Below are 23,015 nucleotides of genomic sequence, written 5' to 3'. Positions count from 1 at the left end.
TTTAAAACTTATCCAATAAAAAAGTACCCAGAAATAAAGAAAAAAAAAAAGGCTAATAATCAAGTGCTGTAGAAATCAGTAAGTCACAAAAGAGTTAAAGTTCCTTACATGTGGCCAAGTTAAATAAGACCTGGAGGGACACGTGGTTCTCCCCCCAGCAGCCCCTGAACTCCGGGGTGTGGGCTTGTGAAATGCCTGGGAGGCAAAGTTGGCCCCCATTGTGTCTTGTTTAATTTGGCTGCTTGAAGTACTCACTTTTTTTTTTGTAATTTGGCTCTTCCTGCAGCTCTCACACCTTCCTTTAACATAAATGTCCTTTACATTTTCAACATGCTTTTCCCCAGCCCTCCATTCCATACTGTTTGAGCAACTCCCTCTTTTTCTCTGTGCACCTACACGTGGCTGCTGGCACACAGAGGGAGAGCAAACCCAAACTGCAGAGCACAAGTGCTGGGTTTCCAGGCTACACTTCTCAGCTCCACAGTCTCGTAAGGAGCCAGGAGCTGTGTCCAGGGGATTTCTGCTGGCCAGCAGCAAGACTGCTCTGGTGAAGGTTTCCTGACTGTGCACTGCAGCCTCAGCTGGAAACTCTTCCACCACCACCACCTTGCATGGGTCAGTGATAAAACAGTAAGCTTGGTCCCAGTAAGCCTGCATGTTTGGGTTGTGTTGCAGCAGTGATGGGAGAAATGCAGCTCAGACTTGACACCTGTGCTGGGTGGTGTCAGCCATCACACAGCACGCTCTCCCCCTCATCTGACTTAAATATTAAAGTACAAATCCAGCTACATTACCTTTATACAGTGCCAAATTGGCAAAGATGGGGGGACTTTGTCATCGTTTCTGCCAGTGATAGCACTTTTGCAATAAAGCAGCAGAGGTTGGGACACATGGTCAAGGGCAAGTCCTTTTTTCAGTTTATTATCTGTAAAATGGGGATACAATGCCTTGACCAGCAAGTGAGCAACAGGGATTTCACGGTTATTCTCTAACTGCTTTGGCCATGGAAAGCTGAAGATAATTTTGAAATACTGTCACAAAGAGGAGGTTACAGGGATTTTTCTTCCTGACTATATAGAGAAAAAAAATAATGTGTTTAAAAATTAGTCAACATAAAATAGAATTTAATAAAAATTTTGAGGATTTGTTGCAATATGCAAGTCTATATTTAGACATAAATGCCCAACAAATTTGCTGAAAAGCAGCCAACTCATTCTCACACTGAAGGAGATGAGTTTCTACTTGCTGCATTAGAAATGTGTTCACACTAAGGTATGTACATATCTGAGAAGGTAAAGCCCCAAGTGAGTGAAGGAAATGCAGGAATAGAAGACATTCCAGCTGCTGAGACCTGACACCTTTGGGAGCACATCCACTCATGTCACTGCAGACTCTCTCTCAGGAGCTGCTGGGTCAAGGACACCTTGTCCATGTCTCAGGACAATGTCGAGGACAGAATTCCCATTTTACTTTGCACACTACCAAAATATTCTTGGGAAAAAGGCTCCATCTGCAATGACTCTTTAGGACTGAACACCAGCAGCCAATTACATTTTTCTTTCTCTTATTGCTGTGAAAATAAAAATAAAAATAAGTCCAGAAGGAAATCTGAAAAAGTCCAGTGAGAAACCAGTGAAACCAGGAAATGGAAATGGATAGCTGGACACTTTGGGATTGCTACAGGCAGCTCTGGTTCAGTGAGATTTGCTGGGTTGTTTCTTTGCTGGCCTGGGAGATACATTAGAAGATGATATTTAGAAATCATAAATAATCTCATTATATTCCAGCTGCCAGCATTCTGGGTAAAAGTAGATGAGAACTGAGTTAAGGAACCCCCCAGGGGCACAATTGTGGCAACAGATGAAGGGAGAAAAAAACATAGATATTATGGATGGATGAACACAGAGAATTTTTCAGGTTTGGATTCAAGCTCAATTGAAATTGAGCTTGCCTGCTTGCCTTGTAAGGGCAACTCATGGATGCTGTCACTCCTTCTGTTGTAGAACTGTTGGGCTTAGAAATGGAAAATAGCCTTAGCACTGGGCATCGAGTCCACCCAGGCCTACAGCACACCCAGGACTGACTGACCCCATAGACTTCCCCAAGGTTTACAGCTGCAATTCTGTTCCACAGCTAAATTCAGCCTGAAAAGCCACTTCATTTATTATTCCCCTTGCATTTCCCTTCTATTGTTCTATCTTCTCTTCACAACTTGTATAAGATGAAAAGTAAATCACTGCTGAAACAGAGTGTTGAGGGATGCCCTGAGCATGGGTCACATGGATTTGTATGAGGCTGTGACTGTGTTTCTTATTAATATCTCATTGGTGTCAATACAGTGAATGCAGAATAGTTCCAGCTTAGACCTGAAAGAGATGGACATCCAAGGATCCCTGCACATCAGATATCATGGCACACTCAGACACTCACAGGGTGAATATGGCTTGGATATTAGAAAGGAGAAGCCAAAGAACTAAGGCCACATGACAGCCACGCCTTGTACCACCTCTCTGCCTCTTTCACTTTTTACTATTTATAAGCCTGAGTTGACAGCTTGGACATGTTAGGCAGATATTTCCAGCCTTACATTTCTCTTATGGCATTACAGGACCTCCCCACCATGCCCAGTGTGTTGGAAAACACAGGACCCAGAATTATTTACTTCCCCAGTTTGGATTTTTGCATGAGTAGACATGCAACAGGAGTCAGGGTCTCAATTTTTTGACAGAAACCAAGCATGATAAATCAAGAATTACTATGAAATAGATTTTTTTCTTCACAAGTTCTTTGGATCAGATTGTTTCCTCCCCAGATCATGGCAGTGATGGAAAAATCTTTCCAAGTTACAGGGGCAGACAGCTGAGATAACTCCTAATATTTCATGGTGGTTTTGTCACCCTAAATAAAGAAAGAACAATTAGGTTTCACCTAAAACCATTTCTCTTGGTGTATAGGCAGAATAACCAGTTTTATGTGCTTTTAATTGTGTTTAATGATAAATAGTACCTGAAACAGTGTATACAGTGTAAACAACAAATTTAATACAGCACATTTCACATTGAAGAAGTGAATGTGTTTCTTTTCAAAAGTTCATTTTTCTGTTGATATGATTTTTTATCTGTGTGGTCAGAAGCTAGAGCATCTCAAGCACCTTTGGATAAGTTCAAATTGTCCATTCAAGAAGGAAAGCAGCTTATTATACATTATCTAAAAGTAGCTGACCTATTCACAGAATATCTCTTCAGACTATGGTGTTCCTTTGTTATCTGACCATAGCCAATTCTCTCTTGTTTTGGATGCATAAACTTTATATTTATCTTTTTTTTTAATACAGGTTTCTTCAGTTAGAGCAACCTTCTGTTACATAATCTTTAGCATTTTTTTATTTTACCATTTCCACAGTTCACCAAATTTTTGTGTTGGTTTCCTCTGGTCTTCTGTAAAACTCGACTTTGTAGTGTTTACAGAATTAGGAGTTTGGGTATTTTATGGATAATACTGCACTTGTAGGAACTCACATAAAAAAAAGTGTAATACTGTATAGAAGTGGAAGTGATTTTTATTTAGTTTTCAAAAAAAATATGACACTATCAACTCACACATGGAACTCACAAGCTCCAAAATTTATGTCTCTAAGTATTCTGGAGTGATTGCTATTGAAGCTTCATCTTCTGGCTTTCTTTTCACTGGTAATAATGTATTGGCATTTGGACAGTACAGGCCATTCTTTGCACCCTTGCACTCTTGTTCCTCTAGTGCTTTTAAACACCCCTCTGCATTCATGCTTTTTTCTAACTAATCTTCATATTCCTGTAAACAGATTTTTAGTTATAGAAACGATGGAGTACAGTGCAGGCCCTGGCTTGGATGGCTGGTAGGATAAATCCATTTTATGCAGGGTTAATTGTACTGCAATTTGCTCCAGCTTTACTGAGAGAGACAGATGCAGGTGATCACATCATGTCTCCAACCACTAAACCACATCACCTATTTAATATAGCTCAGCCACTGCAGTTTTCCTTTGTGCCTGTTCCTGGGTTGGTCACACCAACTAAATTCAACTGTATTCACATGCAATTACCTGACTGCACATTATGGGAAATGTTATAAACCAGCTCAATATGAAGAAGAACCCAAGGCCATGTCAACCTCCCTGCAAGTGTCTGAGTACCCCTAATTTTTACAAAGGGAACACTGGGAAGAATGTGGGTGCTGCAGAATGTCCCCAGGGCTGCCATCAGTGCAGTTGGGAGGGAAAAGTCCCAGCCACAGGCCCCTTCACTGAGAATAATTATGTGAGTAAAGCTCCAGGTTTTTTAACAGCTGAACCAACTTCTTGGCTAAAGCATCACCACCCTCTCCATCATCCTAACAAGGGCAATGGTCTCTGCTGGCAGTGCCACCTGGGCCAGCTCTGTGTCTCTGCAGTACAGCTTCACCCAGTCAGCTGGAAAACAGTGCCCTGAGCTGTGCACAGTGCTGGATGCTCAAGGGCAGACCCAGCTAAACAGAACCTGGAACTGCTCCTGGAAGCATCTGAGGTTAGCCCACAGAAGTCACTCTATCTCAGCAGAGGAGGGCATTATCCAGCTCAGTGTCAGAGCTTCCAAAATGCTCAACAAATTCAGAACATTACTGGAATAAGAACAGCATCTGTAGGAACTTCAAACAGTGTAAAATTACAGGCTGCTAATCCTTCTCCCCCCACAGCACGCAATGAGTTCCACATTGAGGCAGAAAAGGAGCGAGCTCAGTGCTCCAGAGATGGGCTATTGCACAACTATCCCCACTGTGGAGGTTTATCACTCCCCCCAAAATCAGCTGGTGCCCACCACTATCCAGCACGGAAGCCACGCTCACCAATGTGCTGTCAGAACACAACAGCGTGCAGGCATGGGAACTGCTCTTTTCCAGCCTCATCCTCTGTTCAGGCAAGCTAGAATTGCTGGAGGTCTTTATTTTAGTAGAAAGAAGCTGATATTTAAAGAGCTGTACACTGCTCCCGTAATTTGTGGCCATGTTACGCCTCTGGGGTGATAACCAACAGTGACCGACATGGAGAAGTAACCCTTGAAAGGAGTTAAAATTTAAAATCCTTGAAAGGATTTTAGCTGTATTCTATACAAATCTCTAGATAGCAATTACACACAAACTACAAGAAGCGGTCAGAAAACTGAGTGAGCCACTTCTCCAGCAGAAGTTTTGTGGGTCAGCATCAAGCAACAGAAGCCCCTCCCAGCTGATCCACAGAGAAGCTCTCAGAAATGATCCCATCTGTGGATTCAAAATGCTAGGCTACAGACTTGGCCAAAAAGCCTGCTCCTGCAGTGTGGCTCTCTATAGAAGAAAAATTGCTGAAGGAGTCAGATGTTCCCAGGACAGGAACTGACTTATTTATAGCAAACTGTCCCTTGGCCACACCAGCTCCCTCCTCGTGAAGTCCTGTCATTGCCTTTATAGCTGCATTTCAATTGCATCTGCAGCATGCAATGGGCATGCTCAGGCATTCCTCTGCCCAGCCCTTGGCTGCATTTTCATGTTGTTGTTTCATTTAGAATGATGCCCAACAAGCAACACCCAGCAAAACTGATCTGCTAGTGAGGATCTCACATGGAATGTGTGCTCTAGGTCAATGCAGCTATTCAAGTTGGGGGAAAAAATAATCTGAAGACTTTTTAACTTTTTAATGGCAGATGATATCTGTCAGCCCTCACCCACCTCAGTAAAATTCACCCAGTATGCAATAAATGAGGCACTCTAGCAGATCATCTGCATTTTTTGCTGTAGTGTATAGTAAAGCCCCAAAAATACAAAACACTTCCCAAAGCATTAACTTGGCCCATTCAACTCAGCAAACTCTAAGCCCATTCAATTTGAAGTTTATCAAAATTCCTATAAGAGGGAATTGGAAGAAGAAAGAGAGAAAGACAGAAAAGGCATAGAAAAAGACAAATATAGCCACCTCTCCTGATTCCTGCAGTGGTCAGCTAATAGAAATTACAAGAGGATGTAGGGTCAAGATACATCCTTGCTGCATGTCCTCTTTGGCTTTCCTGGGCCCTTCCCCCATGTGGGACTTCTGGTCATTTTAGGGGCTGGATTAGGGGCTCCAGAGATGAATTTATTGCTCTGGTGTGCCAGGGATTGGCAGCCACTGCCAGACTGGGATACAGGCTCTAGGAATAGGGTCTGCAGGGCAGGGCATCCCCACCCTGGGGCAAGGCCCGACCTGCCCTTACCCCTCACACACACACGGAATGTTTCAAGCCAGAAATGCTTCCAGCCTCTCATGTATTGCAGAGAATGTCACAGCCTGTGCAACTTAATTTGTATTTATGCTTGTGCCCTGAATATTTTGCTTTAGCACACAGTGATTACATTACTTCTGGGAGCACTATGTTGCGCTGGGTTGCAGTGTCACAGTATTGCTGAGCTGCACTAACTGTGGTAATATTTATGTCCTGTGCCTGTCAGTGTGCTAAGGAATGAAGCTAAATAAATTCTGTAGAGCTTGCAAATGTACCCTGATTATTTTTGTGCCATTCTTTTCATTTCTGTAACAAGTTGTCAGGTTTGCACTTGGAACAGTCTGTAGTGTAAGATGAGGGATCTCCTATCATTGAGATTTCCACTGCTCTTTCTGTGACTTGGATTAGGCTTTTAAAAAGGGATACTTCTTCAAAGAGATACCTGATACCTGACCTTTTAAGTCTGCAGCATGGAACTGGGAGTTACAGAGCCTTCTTTTCTCCTGGACTGGAAACCAGAAGCCTGCATGGGCTAAGGACAGATGGGCCAGCCCAGGAGAGGTGGAGCTGAGACCCCTGGCTTCTGCAGCTCTGAGTAGATCCTCTGGTGTTAAATAACATCCATATGCCAGATGAAACTTGTGGATGGGGACTTGTGTGCAGGACACCTGTTCCTAGCGTGGCTTCTTTGAATGAGATGTTACCCTCTGGCCTTCCCTGCACTGGGAAAATTAATAAGGTCCCTGCCCTCCTCCACTGTCTCTTCTAAAGAAATGTGTACAAACTTCCCGAAGCTGCTTAAAGCTGGCCAAAGCATTCAAATGTTGGTGGCAAAGCAGGGAAGGAAGGAAGGAAGGAAGGGAGGGGACAGGAACCACAGCACTGCTCCCTCTGCCACCCACACACACATGCTCTGCAAATGAGCAATCGGAGGGCTCCTGGATCAGAGCAGGACTGTGCCAGGAGGGCTCTCAAGCCCTGTTCTTGGGGCAGTCACCCAAGTAAGGGACTCTGCTGGGGGTGGCTGCTCTGGGTTCTGCAACCCAGGCTGCCCACCAGGTCAGCTGGACCCTGGTTGATCTCCTGCTGGTCCCAGCATGTCCTTGGCATTCTTCATTGCTATCACCTCTCTCTGGGGAGCCCCAGTAAAAAGTGGCAAATGGCAGGAGGAGAAGAGTCACTGCTGTACAGGAGATTCCTGTCATGCCTGGGTCCACTTCAAATGCAGTGCTCACCTTGTCTTTCTGGGGTGGTGTCAAGGCCTTAGGCAGGTTATCTGCTCAGGGGACTGCCAAGGAAAAAGTGTAATATTTTGTGCCCATTTCAGTATTAGCTTGTTTTTAATCCTCATAAACTGTCGGTGTAACTTTCACACCAAATACTATTTGTGTACTTACAACTTTACATCTTGGAACAGGGAAGCTTCTCTCAGATTTTTTTCCTTATTTTTTTTTTATGCTGACTATTCTAACCCTGCAGCAGCAAAACACTAAGGAATAACTACTATCTAGCTAAGTAGGCTCTTTCATTTTATATGTGTGCCCCGCATGAATTTAATAAATACATCTATAAATGTGATCCATGAATGCTCACCCTGGGGTCAATATGCTTCATACCAAAAGCAACTTCAATTCATACTGATGCAGTAAGATTTTCTGAAGAATATGGTTGGATCAAGGAAAAAGTACTTAATAACATGCAGGATCACACTGCTGAAGAGTCTGGGTGACCATTCCAAAGCTCTTACCCAAGGATTCCTACTAAAATGCATGGAAACAGATATCAGTTCTTCACACTAATATTGAAGTTGTACCCTGCATATGTGTTTTGCTTTTTTGAGCTATTGTTTCCAGTGATAATTTTTATTCTTTTTTTTTTTTGTTTAATCCAGGTTAAACACGTATTTTGATACAGACAATGATTTTGATTTTGTTGAGTCTCTTCTTCTAGCTGAAATACAGATAACTCACAAAGAATTAAATTGGTTAAATAAGAAGCAGCAATCTAATGCAAAAAGCCAGCAGAAGGGAATACTGGTTCACACAACATACTATTAACCTGTAGAAATTGTTGCCATAAAATGGAATTAAACCCAAAACCAAACATCAAAGCACAGGTTGAAGGGCATTTCTGAAAGATTCTGAAAGGGTTTTAGAAAGTCTCTAAAACTCCCTGGTCAAGATTAAACCAATAATTCATTATTAGGGGTAAACAAAAGACAACAAGGTGAAGGACAGATTGTCCCCATCCATAATCCCCCCTACCCTTCTCAGCAGCACCCAAGGCTAGACACAGTAAAAGCCAGAATACAGTCAGACAGACTAGGCACAGAACTGGGAATGGCACTGGTATATTTATCTTCCCTTGTAAAAGCAAAAATAAAGAAATGCTTGCAGAATTGCTCTTTAAAAGTCTTTCTATCTTTCTGGTGCTTTTTCAGTTCAGGGGAAAAAAAAAGTTTGTTGACACAAGGAAAGCTGTAAACTCTGCAGCCATAATTTACAGACAGTTTCGAGGGGGCTTCAGCTTCCCCACAGCTTTTGGTGTTAATGTCTCAATCTCATATTAGAAATATAGTGCAAATAAAAAACTGACACATACTCCCAAACTACATTTTAAAGTTATTTTTAAATGATAAATAAAATATATTGCTATTTTAACTGTACTTTTGATGATTTTATTGTAATTTTGACTGAAATGAAAGTGAAGTGAAAAATTGTTCTGAAGAGATTCTTCAATAACCAAAATAACAACTCCAGCTGTTTTCAAGATACACTTCCTGTGAGGAAGGCAACTAACAAATTCCAAGGACTCAACTTTTTAAATTTCTTGAGAAGACAGAATTTTTATTTTTATTGTAATATTGCCTGGACAATCTAGCACCATAACTTCACCCCCTCTGTTGTGCAAACACACGTGACAGTATTTTAAAAATGTCTGTCTCTAGAAAACCACTGAGGAAGCCTCACAAACAAAGAACACAGAGGGAACAATTGCAAAGATTTATTTAGCGCTTTCTGTGCTTGGCACTTAGAAACAGAGTTCCGTGCATAGGGCAAATCTTTATACAGCTTTTTCTTCATACATATTTTACATACCATTTTTATTGCCCTCTTTTATATTCATAATATTGAATACCCCACTAGGCATATAAATACATTTATCTACAACACCTCACAACAACTCTCAATAATATCTGTATTCTGTTACTTGGTATTTGCATTTTCACACAACTTAAATGCATAGCTTGCACCAAGCTACAATTGTTTTCTTATTTTTAAAGGATTTGAAGAGAAAAAAAAAAGAAAAAAAAAACAAGAAAAAAAACAGAAAAGAAAGATGTTAAAAGGCAATGATCTATTTGGTTAAACAGAGACCATGTGGCAGGTGGAAGCTGGCAAATACTCAACCTCACTGTTTCTGAAATGTTAATGGTTTTCTATTGCAACTCTTGCATGCAAAGGCCGCTGCACTCCTGTAGAGCTGTCTTTTCTCACTTGCTCTTCCCCATGAGCTCAGTCTGGACAGTTTCTTCCCACTGGGATGAGTGCTGTGGGAGACACATTCCCCACAAAGACTGTCATCCATTCGGTTTTGCTGCATTACTTCCAGTCAAGTCAACGGGAGCTGAGCCCACTCCCACCATTCATCTTTCCAAAGTTCCATCCCCACTTCTGTCTGAGGCTCATTTGTGAGCTGAAAATTTTCTTTCTCCTCTCTCTCCCATCTCCATCTGCAGGCTGGGTGCTGGTGAGCTCAGCCTTCGTAAAGAAACAGCCGGTTGGGCAGAGCCATGGTGAAAATTAGAAACTTCTTTCTCTTCAGAAGCTCCAGCCCAGCAGTGCCATTGCTGTGCTACAGTGGAATAAGGACCCACAGGCCTTGCTGGTTTCAGAAAAGGGCTGAGGCACTCTGGCAGTGAGAAACTGTCTGGGAAGGAGGAGGTCTTTAGAGCTATGGGCAGTGCAGCTTCAGAAGATGAAGCCCTGGGAGATTGCTCTTCTTCGACACTCGGAGAAGACAATACAGGGAATGGGTCCCTCCATGCTGAAAGCTCACACTGCTTAAAGTTAACACATGAACAGTAAAATCAGCTGCATCTCTCCAGCTTCTCGTTGAAATCATGCCCTCCTCTCTGCAATGTCCAGAAAAAGCAGATGTTCCATACCAATCTGGAGGCGGCCCTGGGCTACAAGCTGCGATGGCTGTCAGTCGAGGCTCTCCAGAAGGTTCTGGGGCACACACCTAGATGGCTTATGTTCTTGCTTATCATTAAAATACTAGTTCCGCTATAAGTTTGAAGGCAAAAGAGTACTGGGATGGGTTCACCCATCCACTGGGAACGATGAAGGTCCAGCTGCCTTCAATGCCAAGGAGAGGCATGGCTTGTTAGACCATGTGCACAGACATCTGTGAGGAGGAGCCCTGAACAGCTCCGTACTGCCTGTTGTCACAGGCGGCGGCCGTCTGCTGGTTGCTGGAGGGAGGGCTGATCATGTGCATCCCGTGATCCATCCCTGTGGAAAGGTATTGCCTCTCTCCAAAGGCCCCGCTGGACGGGGAAGAGCAGAGTAAAGTGCTTTGGGAGGTGGTGAGTTTCTCTGGGCTCGCCGCCAGCCTGGGGGAAGCAGGGAAATTGTATCCATAGAGGTTGTAGGGATTGTGCAGGGAGAAGGCATTGTAGGAGCTCTGCTGCATGTGGCCACCCCCAAACATGTGTGAAGAGGAGGAGGTGGAGGCAGGGCTGCCTGCTTGCATGACATACTGAAACTGGGAGCTGGGGAAAGATCCCAGCTGGCCACTGTACGCCTCCATCTTGCTGTTGCTGGGCAGGGAGGAAGGAGCCGGCATTCCTGAGATCAAGGAGGGAGTCCTCTGAGGCATGAAGGTTTCGGAGGGCTGCGAGGCAGAAGCGGTGCTGCTCTGCAGCCGGTTGTAGCCCCCGTCGCTGAGCCCTGGGTAGCTCTGCAGTGCTGCCATGTTGCTTCTGGCACAAGGAGGATAATCAGACAGGTTGAGGTTGCAAAGCTGACTCTCCCGGCAACCAACATTGAAAGTGTTGGGGGCCAGATGGAAGGCTGGAGGAGAGCAGGATGGAGAGAGAAGGTGAGAAGAAGCGGATGGTGATGGGGTCCCCGTGCTGGAGGTGGTCGGGGATGTTCCTGTGCTGCCTCCTGCAAAACAAAACACATGGGAGGATGTTCAGCACCCAGAATCACATCTGCAACATGAGATGACCTCACTGAAAGCCGGCTTAGTTCAATAAAGAAGCAAGGCTGGTAAAATGGCCATTGGAAAACTCAGCCTTTCTTGGCAAGAGTCCTCACTTTGTTAGTAGCATCCCTTGTTCTTTCCTTCTGCTTTTTTGTTAGGACTTTGTTTTTCAACAGTTTCATTCCCTTTTAAAATGGAAGAGGGAGGCAAGCCTGCCACAGAGTAACCAAAGGCATTGGGAAAAGCTGCGAGGAAGGATGGCTACATCAGTCAAGAGATCTGACATTTCCAGGCAAGTTTGTCTATGGGAAAAAAAAAAAAAAAAGAGAAAGTAATTTCTCCTCTCTCCTGGTCTGCAGGAAGACCACCAGTCAGTGAACTGTATGGTCCCACTGCAAACTTCATCACCTTTATCTCTTTATCATCTGCTCAGGAGCTTGCAGTGGGACGTGGCTGAAAAGTGTGTTCTGCACCACTCAGCATTTTTGTCAGCTGGCTCATGGTGCAGTGGTGCTGATTCAAGCCAGAAGCAATACTAAAATGAAGGGACAGTTTCAAGCTGTATCCTGCTCCATAGAGGGCAGAAAGGGAATGTGAATTTTCAGTTGTGTGCTTAAAATTTAAAAGGGATTCCATATGTTGTACCACTGACGTTAACAAAATATTGATATATGTGCATGTCAGTAGTATCAGCACATTATACAATATTTATGCTATGAATGATGGAACTGACCATTCTGCACAGCAGGGATGTTCACATGTTCTGACCTGGGAAAATAATACTGTGTAATACTATCAAGAATGGTAGCAAACCAAAAGTAAGTGTTATGAAAAAGATGATAGCACAGTTTTGAGTTTAAGAAGTGATTATTTATAGTCAACATTCTGAATTGGAGGACACGTCCTTGAACAACTGGGAAAATCAGTTCTGTGCTTAAAAGAATTCCATTTTCAGATGTGAAACCTTTTATTTTCATTTTATTATTCTCTTTATGTGAAATGCCCTTTCTGGATTAGGGCAACCAGCACTGGAGACTTGTAAAAGGACCAAAGAAGCTCTGGTGAAAATATTTGACCAGGGAATACACAGACCCAGAGGAACTGGGAGGCAGCATTTCCAGCAAGGTAGAAGATTACAGATGAGAGGCAAAGGGACTTGAAAAGAGGCAAAGGGACTTAGTGTTTGAATGAGCAGATGAAATTTCAACAAGGCAGAGATTGCACACTGAGGATCAAAAATAAGGGACAGTTTTTTCTTGTATCACCTTATGGAAAAAAATCCAGCAGGATTTTGAGACCAGTCTAGGTCTGCTGAAAAAATATAAAAAAGAATAAAAAAAAAAGGCAGTGTTGCTTGATGAAAAGAGAATAGGTGATGCTAGTGGTTAAAAGATGCACTAGAAAGATGTGTTCTGTGTCAGTACATGATGTGAGAATGAAAGTGAAATTATATCTGACTCTTTCTGGCACATCTAGTGTGAAACAGAATGGGGAGTAAAAATGTAATGTTAAGACAATAATAATTGTGATTTTCTTAATTTAACTTTCTTTTGGACACAGATTCAGAAAAATGAAGGAAAACTGCACTGGGTAAGCACAGCCTGGAGTGATTGCTGCTGACCCAGGAAACACTAACAAAAGGCAAATTTCTGTGTTGCTAAGTCAAAGCAGGCATTCCCATTACCAGCAATGGGGAGGAATGCTTACCAGTTACTGCTGAGCCACTGACTCCTTTTGTCATTCATCCAGAAGCATAAAAGAGAAGCATTGCATCAAATTTCCATTAAAGTAGCTGAGAGAAATTGAATTTTCAAATGCCACCATGGACTCTGCATTCACTTCTTGACAATACTGAAATGCTCAAACTTGCTCACATATTTTAGCTCCAGAGTTCAAAGGCTTGTTGTGTAAGTTTCTAATTTAGCATTTATTTTAAAGGCTACACTTCACTGGTTTGTTTAATGTCTCTGTCAGACAACCTTGAGCTATTTTGGCTGTGGTAGGTAAAGACGGTACCTCCTCCAGCCTTTCTCCCTGTCTCTCTGTTAAGGTTGTCAATACTGCAGCAGGGCCAGCAGAAGGGAAGGTTGGTTTCTGTACAAGTAGTTCCATTGCAGACTGTTTTAGTTCAAATTGCTGATGAAGGTGAGATTGAACACAACCACAGATATTATTTTTTGTTATCCCTGCTGTAAAGAGCACAACCTCTAACAGGGAGAACAGGCAGACAGCTGAACTCATGTATCATCTTGCAGTTATCCAAGCCTAAAATATGGAGGTCAAATAATCACAAAACAAATACAGCACAAAGTGAGATGTATTTAACCCACAGTAATCCTGCTTTTTACTCTTTGTACCATTTATTTCATGAACAAACTGCAGCGAGTCCGTTGCTGACAGTGCCTGGAGAATAAGTAAAAATGCTTATGCATATATGTATGAGTATTTAATTATCTGATTGAAATAGAATACATAGAATAAGTTATTAAATACAATGTCTTAATTTCAGTCTTCCTTTGCCCCAGAGTTAAACTCCATCAACTCAGTTGGAGAAAATTGTACACACCAGTTACCTCAGGAATTAGATTTTATTCCGCTGAGAAGCAACGATACAGTTGTACCCATAACTGATGCTTTGGCTACATAAAGAGTAAGTTTTGCTTGTTAGCAGTTTCAAGGATTGCTTAATGGTTCTAAAACTGAGAACTGCACATTTTAGGTCACCTACATAGAGGGATTGAGTGATTCAGCTTTGAATATTCCCCTTTTTCAGGCCAACAGGAAAACCCTGAAGTGACAACACAACAGTTAGGAAACAGAGTGAAAAAAACTTCTCTTTTTCTCTGTAACTTCAAAATGATGAGGGGGTAGAGCATCTATCAACGGGAGCAAATACCAAACCTGACAACTCTCTTTCAAGAATGCTTTGCTACCAATGCCAACCACAAGCACAGGACACACCAAGGACACACCACACTTCTACTGCAACGGAGCATAATGCAGAAGCAGAAAGTTCTTGGTAATTTGGAGAGTAATCTTCACACCTTTAAGTGGAGCAGGAAATAATTCAAATCAAGGCCTGTCTCAGCTCATTCTCTTTGGACCAGCTCCGCTCTGCTCTGAAGGACATTTCTTAGCTATCTTTGCTGGCAGTATGGGCCAAACACAACCTGGACTTTTGTGCAGTTATAACTTGGTCTGTAGTTGTTACAAAGTCAGCCAAATCTCCCTAGAGATGGCAGCAAGCCCAGGAAATATATCCACAGCATACTACAGTCTTGGATACACAGATGTGTGTGTCATTTTAATGGAAGGCATGGATACAAACCAATCTAGTTAAACTGATACACAAAACTACCTTAGGTCTGGCTTAAGTCAACTGAAACCACATTTAAGCAAGAATAAAATTAGTCCCTCAATAATTGTCCTCTGTTCCTTTTCTCTACCAACCATTTCCCCTGGAAATAGTTGCCAACACCACAATAATTTACCAGCAATGTCACAGTACCTCTCACCTCCACACTTACCATGATTACAGAGTGATTAATTACTATTTTGAGCAGCTCCCAGAAGATAATTTTTTGGCTCTGCAGACATTGGTCCCACATATGTGCAGTTATCGAGTCACATTTGTATAAAATAGAAGGTCCAGAATTTCAAAGGCCCCTCCTTTGTATCTGAACCCTGCCTCACATAGCAGGTGAAAGTGTCTGTCCTCACAGTGTCCTGCTGCTCTGTCCAGGGCTTAGCCAAAGAAATGCTGTCATCCTGAAAGGAGCTTGTTCTCTGGACATACAAGTAATAACCAAGTTCACCTTATCAAAAGGACAGAAGCATTTTTCAATGAGGGGAACTGGAGAACAATCAAGTGCAAGGGAAGTCAAAATTTGCAAACTGGGACAGAGAAGTAGGAAAAAAGAAGAATGAAATCATGGTGGAAGACGGGGAGACCATGAAAAAAGGGTGGGATGTAAAGGCAAACCTTCCTCTTCTTGTCAGTGTTTCCTCTTGTGACACCAAATAGAAATGCTGTCTGTGCACCAGTGTCAGATACATGCCCAAAAGGCTTAGAGAAGAAATTACAGCTTTTCCTCTGGGTATCAACAAGAAGCCCATTAAATTGTCATCTTAAGTAGCTTATGACTGGTATTTCCTTCCTGCCACATGTGTCCGTCTAAGCCTCAGTAATGGCACTGACTTCCTGTATGTTCCAAATAAACCCTTGCTTTTGCTTTTACCTAGAGCTTGTGCTAAGGACAATTTCAGGGCAAACTGCAGCCCAAACATACACAGTCCATAGGTATGATGTGCCTTAAAATGAGGGATTGGAATATTCTGGAATCATTCAGCATGCCAAGGCAACCAAAATGCTACAGGGACCTCTTCCACAGAAGGCAGGTCACGTAGAGTGTAGATGGAAAGCACATCTGCCAGCAGCCAGCATTAGCCAAAGGAGCGTTCTGGCAGCAGCAAAATAGTGGGGAGAGCATCAGTGCCAAGGGAGTCTGAGGCAATTGTGCATGGAAAATTTTCTGGGATCTCTCTTACAAATGACACCATACTATTCACTTGACCCACAACTTATCCAACCTCCTTTATCTGAAAGGTGCACATAAATCAAACTTTGGACTCCACTGCAGTATATTTTCCAGGCTAATGTTTCCAGGCATTGGATGCTACCATCACCTGCAGTGCCTCCGTACAAACCTCTTGGTCCTTGAAGTCCTTGCTCAGTGCAGAGCTGCCGTCAGCACAACATACCTGAGCGTGAATGCCATATCCTGTACAATGGCAGTCTCACCAGACAGACAAGGGCTTTAGAGAAGTTTGGGAAACTTGGTCACAGCCTGCAGTTCTCAGCATGGCTGGTGTCACACATGGGTGACCTGGTATTCACTGTCACATTGCAACAGATGTGGCTGCATGTTCTCGAGTTGGTGCCTTACTTTCTAACAAGGACAGGAAAGCAAGATGGTTTGTCTTAATATTTTACGTTTTGATGGGTCAGGCAGCACAAAGTTATTCTTTGAGTGCAAGTGCTTCTCAGAGGGCTTAGCCCACTCCCACTTACAAGCTAGTTTAGCTGTTGGCCAGACACAAACCACGGGGTCAGCATGGCCAGCCCTGGAAGCTGTGCGGAGCCCATAGGACAGAGTCCAGCCCACAGCCTCAGCCAGGCCATCTCCTTCCACCTCCACATGTGAACAGGACCTGATTGAGAGGTACACAACCTCACCTATGCATCTCCTGGTGGAGCAACAGCCCTTCTTCTGACACCTGCCCAAGATGTTGGCATCTTCATCATGCGATAGGCATGTGTCCTAGCACCTGGGGGTGCAGGAAAAAGGGGCCGTGGCCACTAGTCATTCTCCTGGCTCACAACTCTCCTCCTGGCACTTAACCTGAGGAAATAAGCCCTCCTGAGAGATAGTTTATATTCACATGGGCACAGAGCCATGATAATGTAACTCTCCAGCTTTCCAAATGGAGCTGGCCAGGAGCTGGCATGTGTCTGGCCAGCAAGGAGCACAGAGGAGCCTGTCCATGCAGATGTACTCCAGGTCATTTCTGAAAGGTCTGGGTTTTGTGAGGACTCTACAGTCTTGGACATATATGTACAGGGTCTTCTAAAGCACGGGAAAGAGCAGCTCTTACCAGTATTTTGCAGTGTTCTATCCTCGGACACAACAGTAAATAAATGTAATGGCATGTAAGCAGGAAAACAAAATTGAACAAAAAGGTAAATCCCATTTCCATTCAGTGCAAGTGTACACACATGCACACTAAGTATGGCATATGAAATGTACTCTCTGCCTTCCAAGTTACTTCACCTTTAGTCACAGAATAAAATTTAAATTTGTTAATTGCCCAAGGATGGGAATCCAAGGGAGTAATGAGGCCAGGAGGGAGGGTTTGTGCAGATTGCCAGGTGGTCTGACTGATAGATTATGAGGCCAGAGTGTGCCACTGTAACTATGCGATCTCATGTCCTTTTGGAGCCAGGCGTAGCACAAACCTGGATCCATTTCTGCTTCAAGCAGCACATGCCTCAGTCCTGCTTGATGTCTTCAGACATCTGAATGCCACAATATCAGGTGTCACTTCTGCTCTCACCTACCATGGCAACTTTTTCCTTGCAAGTACAACTGGCAGCCCAAGGTCTCTGCTCTCATTCCTAGCTTTCCAAAATTCAAACCTAAAACCTTCAGAAGGACTGAAAGATTCACCATTACTACCCCTCTGAGTTCCCTCTTCACCACCTTGGAAAACTAAATGGCTTTGACGCCTGTTCCTTGTCTTCTCACTAAGAAAGTGCAGGGCCACCTGGTCTGTGACATGCTGGACTCTCTCTTCCCTCCTTCCCTATTTTTAGGAATGAAAACTTCCCACTTCCATGGGAATGAGAGCCATTTCTCTCTTCACAGAGTGTAGCTGCCTTTTTTCTCTCTAGAGCCCTTGGCCAATTATCAAATTATGAATCCGCTGGTAAAATCTTTAAAAGGCCCAAATGAGACTCGAAACCTATTGCGTGCCAAGTTGCTGGGTTGTAAAGGAAACATAAAGAGTGCTTTGTAGTTCTTTGGGATACAGCTCACAGAGTACATTAAAAAAAAAGATAATTACAGCAATAGATTTAAGGGGGAAAGTATGTACTGTATGGCACAAAAGTGAGGAATAACAGGAAATTTTGTTTAAGGTTAGCAAATTATAGAGAAGGACTTTTTTAATAAATTTGCCTCAGACTACAAGAATCATTGGAATTAATGGTAGATCTAGAACAACTCAGAATAACACTTTACTTCCCTTTACATCTTACAAATTTCTGCAAGGCAAACTGAGCAGTCAGAAAGTTAGAGATAAAACTTGCTTCCGTCATCCTCCAAGAATGTTTTCAAGATCTAATGGTAAAAAACAACCTTTTTTTTCTAATGTGGACAAAAAATATGATTCAGGATATGTGATTTCCATTCCCATCCATATCCAGAGCACCAGCTGAGGAAAAACATCAAAGTACTGTGGCAAGTTCAAGGAAAAGGTAATTTTCTAGTAATAAGAAAATTATGTACTACTCTTAGGAGACTGCAGATCTCAAAAGTATCATTCCCCACCTCTAGTCATTCATGTGAAATCTGATCACCACTCATAAGGTAACAGAGACTTAGGCTTCAGTCACTGGAACTCAGGGTAAACACCTCTGGAGTAACAGAGCACTTCAGGCTTCTTTCAGGTCATCAGGAAGCAGCACAGACTTTGACTTCCACTTTTCTGTGTCACATCTGGGAGGGCTTTTTAATTTCCAGTGAAGAAACTTTTGTTGCCCTTTCTCTAAAGGAAAACTGCAGCTCAACCTAGAAGAAGCTGGAACAGTTTGTTCCCTGGTGCTTTGTTTAAATGAGGCAATCTATGAGCCATTTGAAGCATGTAGCAGAAACCAGCACTCGATCCCAATAGCTGTGGCAACAGCCTCTCTGTTTCCAATCTTCTCTTCAAGGTCAAAAGAATCAAGCAGATAATTGAGTCCACACCCAGCTATCTGACCTCTGCCAGTAGCCTAGACTGTTTACAATTGTTTTCGAAAGGGAAGCAGCATCCAGATTATCCTGGTGCCATTGCTGACAGAACTGATGGCTACCTTTGGGAGGCAAGGGGCCAGTCAGATGATGAATTTGTAGGTGGTTCAACCTCCCTGGGCAAAAGCAGCTCCACTCTTTTGGGAGACGCTGATTTTGGGATCTAGGATATCAGATAAAGCTGAAAGGATCTTAGCAGTTATTTACTTCTTCCTGCCTCCAGGCACCTGTGCTGCCTTCAGATGAAGTTCTGGAGGGCTCAGTCTTCCTTCCACTTGACACCACTACACATTTGTGTATTCAGGATTTTGTTCTCATATGGGTGCATCAGAGCAGCTCTTCCATGGGGGAAGAGTATTATACTGAATAAGTTACAGGCAGAACAGACAAACTTTGGCAAGACAGAAGTGATGCCTGCCCAGAAAGGGTAATGTTTACAGACAGAAAAGCTGGAAAAGCAGCAACACCTCAGCTCTGGGTATCTGTCTGGCATCTGCTGATAGCCCCTGCAGACTTAGGGTCTGTCTGGAAACATCGTTACTGCAAGAAAACATTGTTCCTTTCCAGCCATAAATGAGAAGTTGGAATCTCTTCCACACCGAGGAGAGGGAGCTTTTTGTGCCTGTCCTTTCGATACAAGACTGCAGGGTTAGGATAAACCCCTCTCAGAAGGAGAGAATAGGACCTGTACTCAATCAGTTCGTACATGCATGCTGCTCTAGAGATAGCACCAGCTGTCTTACGGAGAGGAACACACCCCTATTCCCTCCAGAACCCTTGCTAATCTCAAGAACCATTAATGCCAATTTTTCAGACCCTCTGAGAGGTGGACTCTCTAGTCTCTGCCTCCAGTCCAAGATCAATGCAGATGCTCAAGCTGATAAAGAAGGGGTTAAGTCTACTGTGTCTAACCTTTGGTGGAGTTCCTGGCAAAAGCTCTTATTCAAGGAAAGAGCCCATTTGAAAGGAAAGCTGCCTTGAGAGCTGACCAGACAAATTCAAGATGTTTGACTCTTGTGGATTTGGTATGCGTGTGTCAAAACAGCAATTTAATGATGAAGGGAATTTTTATGTGCTGCAAACCTAGTGATAGATCATAGCATGTGACTCAACTTGGTCCTGAAATTCTGCTTCAGAGGTGCTTCTTCCTACCAGCTGCAAGGGTACCTTTGATTTCACTCCTTGATAAGTCATCAGCTTTTGTAGGAGGGATTAGATACTGATCACTCTTCTAATATTGCCCCAGTGCCTTTTTAGTCTCTATGTTCTCGCAAAATTTACAGTCACTGATAGTGATCTGCTCATCACAAGATCCTGTGGGAAACTGGATATCACAAATGAGCCAGCAATAGCTCTTTTTACTCTTAGTGACATAATGCAGAGTTACTGGAACTCTGATTTTCTTTTTTCCTCTCCCTCTTTTTTCTTTTTATGTTCCCTTTTAAAATCAAGAAACTGAGCCACAAATTTTTAATAATGAGAATCTGGATGAGGTTCAATCTAAATTTTGAAAATATATTCCAATTAAAGACTTTTAATAGAGTCTTGGCTTTCCGCACGTCTCACTGCCATATGCATTCAATAACCCCAAGCCTCCTTTCTCACTAGCAGCATAGACTGCAGTGTGGGTAATACCGCTCCCCAGAAGGTCCCCTGCTCCTGGATTCCCATTTTTGGAGCATTTCGTGCAAAGGTTTTTCTCGGGGGAGAGTTCTTTCTTTCAAAACTGGCTGCAGATCTGCTGTGATTGCTGTCCAGCATGGTGTTCACTCTTGCAAAGCTGTGGATACTTTTGGATTATGCACTCCAAAAGAGAGGTTTTGTTCTCAAGCCAGGGGATTTCACTAACAGAAGCAGCATGTTCTTTCCCTTGATAGGACAACATGGTGACCACTCAGGTCACAGACCTGCAGGGACTTGTTGATGTGCTGCCCTTCAATGGGAACATGTGCAACTCAAGTTCATGGACCATGAGATTCAGCTGCACCAGGCATCTGCAGCTGGGTGCGACATCAAGCTCTCCAGTTTGCGTGCCAGCTGAAACCTATCATTGTGCAGATTAGAAAGTTATTCAATCCCTGCATGAAACAGCTGCATCCAGCACACCACGTATCGATTTTGGTGTGTCGGTGTAGCCCTTGCTCCACATAAAGCTTGGGCCAAACAAATGAGCAAATCACTAGGATGCAGGTCGAATGGCACAAAGGATAATGTGGAAAAAATTGTAATGTCTTTAGATAATTGTATCACATGGATTTGTCTGGAATACTCTGTGCAGACTTGTGTTTAAAGAAATTATTAAGAACCTGGAAAAGTTCCCACTAAAAGAGAAATTAAACAATTGGTGCTATTCACTTTGAGAGGCACAGAAGGGGAGATAAAAACCTGTAAAACAATTGAATGTATGAAGAAGGTAGGTGAGGAGAAATTTGTCCTTAGCTCTTAACACCCCACAAAATGGGATAAACATTTAGTTAGAGCAGAAAACTTAAAGTCTCTTGACTGAAGCCTGTTTGCATGCTTGCAGGTTGCCAAGCAATCTCTATTGCCCTTGCTACCTTTGTCCCCATCACTATTGACAGTATATATACTTTGCAATATTTTCAGGATTTGTACCACTTAGGAACTGCATTAATTCATTTAGCTCTGGATAAATTAGTGCTGGAACCAGACTCTGCAGAGTAATACTGGGATTGTCCTTACTGGTGCTATCAGCTTTGAGATCAGCCAGCTCCTCATTTTAGAATACACACTAACTTTTCCAAACTGGCACATATGGCAGTAAATTAAACACTCTCCAAAAAAATCATCACATCTATACTGTTATTTTTAGCAGTCGAATCTCTAATCTGGCCAAATAATTCAGTTGGATTTGATAGACAAAAGTATCTTGGAAAAGTCAGGTAGCACTTTTATTAAATTAAAAATATTACCAAGTGACAAAAGAAAAGCTAAAAATCTATAGAAATCCATAGCACAGAAAAATTTAGCTTGAAAGCAAGGAAGATACCATATTTATGCTGCTGATGCTGTTTCTGATAACAGAAAATGTTATTTTTCCTATTACAGTAGGATGGATCTGTCTCTAGCAAATCAAAACTGAATTCCACATTTCCTACAGGGAAACAGTTATAGCACATCCTTAAACTTCCTGTAACTAGAACCTACTGTATTTTTTCCTATCACCACAGAAAGAATCTTATTTTAGTACTATTTTCTCTCTCCTCACGGTCTGGACAACCATGGCCTGCTCCTCATCAGTCCTAGGCACGTGGCCGCTCTTGCTGCCCTCATCTTGTCTCTTTGCAGTAAGAATTCACTCCTCCTCTTTAGCTGCAGTGGACACATCTACTCCTAAAAGTCTCCTGTAGCACCCCATGCAATTTCCCAACAAACATTTCAGGAGATAAAAGGAAAGCTTGCATTTCCTCAAATGTTTATTCAGAAATGTCACATATTCACCCAGCTTTGATGAAACCAGCAGGATCTAGAATTAAAGTATCGGTTTATCAAAAAAAACCCAAAAAACAAAAAATCTGAAAGATTCTAATTCATAAATACGCAAGGATATGAGATGACACCATGCAGCTCAGAGCACTGAAGCTCCAGATGGGGGAGAAGAGGAAACTCTGGGGCAAGTCACATCCATGTAAAGTCTCAGAGGATCTGAGGTTCAATAGCTTATGCTGATTTCAGCTCTTAAACAGCAGTGATTTACTCACTTGTCACCCAGTTCATGTGCTTGAAAGCAAGGAGACAAAGAGGTGTGAGCATGATATATCCTCATAGTCTTACATTTGGAGGGAAGAATGACATGTGGCTTAAAGCTACCTCAGCACTTTTTGCTCTTTGTGCCAGCAGTTCCAAGGACCCCATACCAGCATGTTTGTCCTTGCCTTTGGGGGCTGTCCCAGCAGCCAGAAATTAAAATAGAGCATGTTTGTACCTTAGCTTTGCACCTATTTCTGAGTCCAGGGGTCAG

General features: G+C 42.8%; 1 protein-coding gene across 2 annotated transcripts in view; it reads right to left on the bottom strand.

Moving 5' to 3' along the window:
• Positions 1 to 9,236: 9,236 nt before the first annotated feature.
• TBX15 (T-box transcription factor 15) overlaps positions 9,237 to 23,015 on the bottom strand; it is a 90,472-nt gene continuing 76,693 nt past the window's right edge. For both annotated transcript variants that reach the window (XM_088052083.1, XM_005523865.3), the window contains one exon: positions 9,237 to 11,422. In XM_088052083.1, the coding sequence (XP_087908209.1) occupies positions 10,638 to 11,422 (785 nt within the window). In that variant the 3' untranslated portion in view covers positions 9,237 to 10,637. The remainder of the gene's footprint in view (positions 11,423 to 23,015) is intronic.

This window comes from Pseudopodoces humilis, chromosome 2, assembly GCF_049639895.1.
Source record: "Pseudopodoces humilis isolate 2021_Gansu_Grassland_sample_001 chromosome 2, ASM4963989v1, whole genome shotgun sequence".
Taxonomy (NCBI): Eukaryota; Metazoa; Chordata; class Aves; order Passeriformes; family Paridae; genus Pseudopodoces; species Pseudopodoces humilis.
The sequence above is the reverse complement of the archived record's forward strand: the minus strand, read 5'-3'. Positions and strand labels throughout refer to the sequence as shown.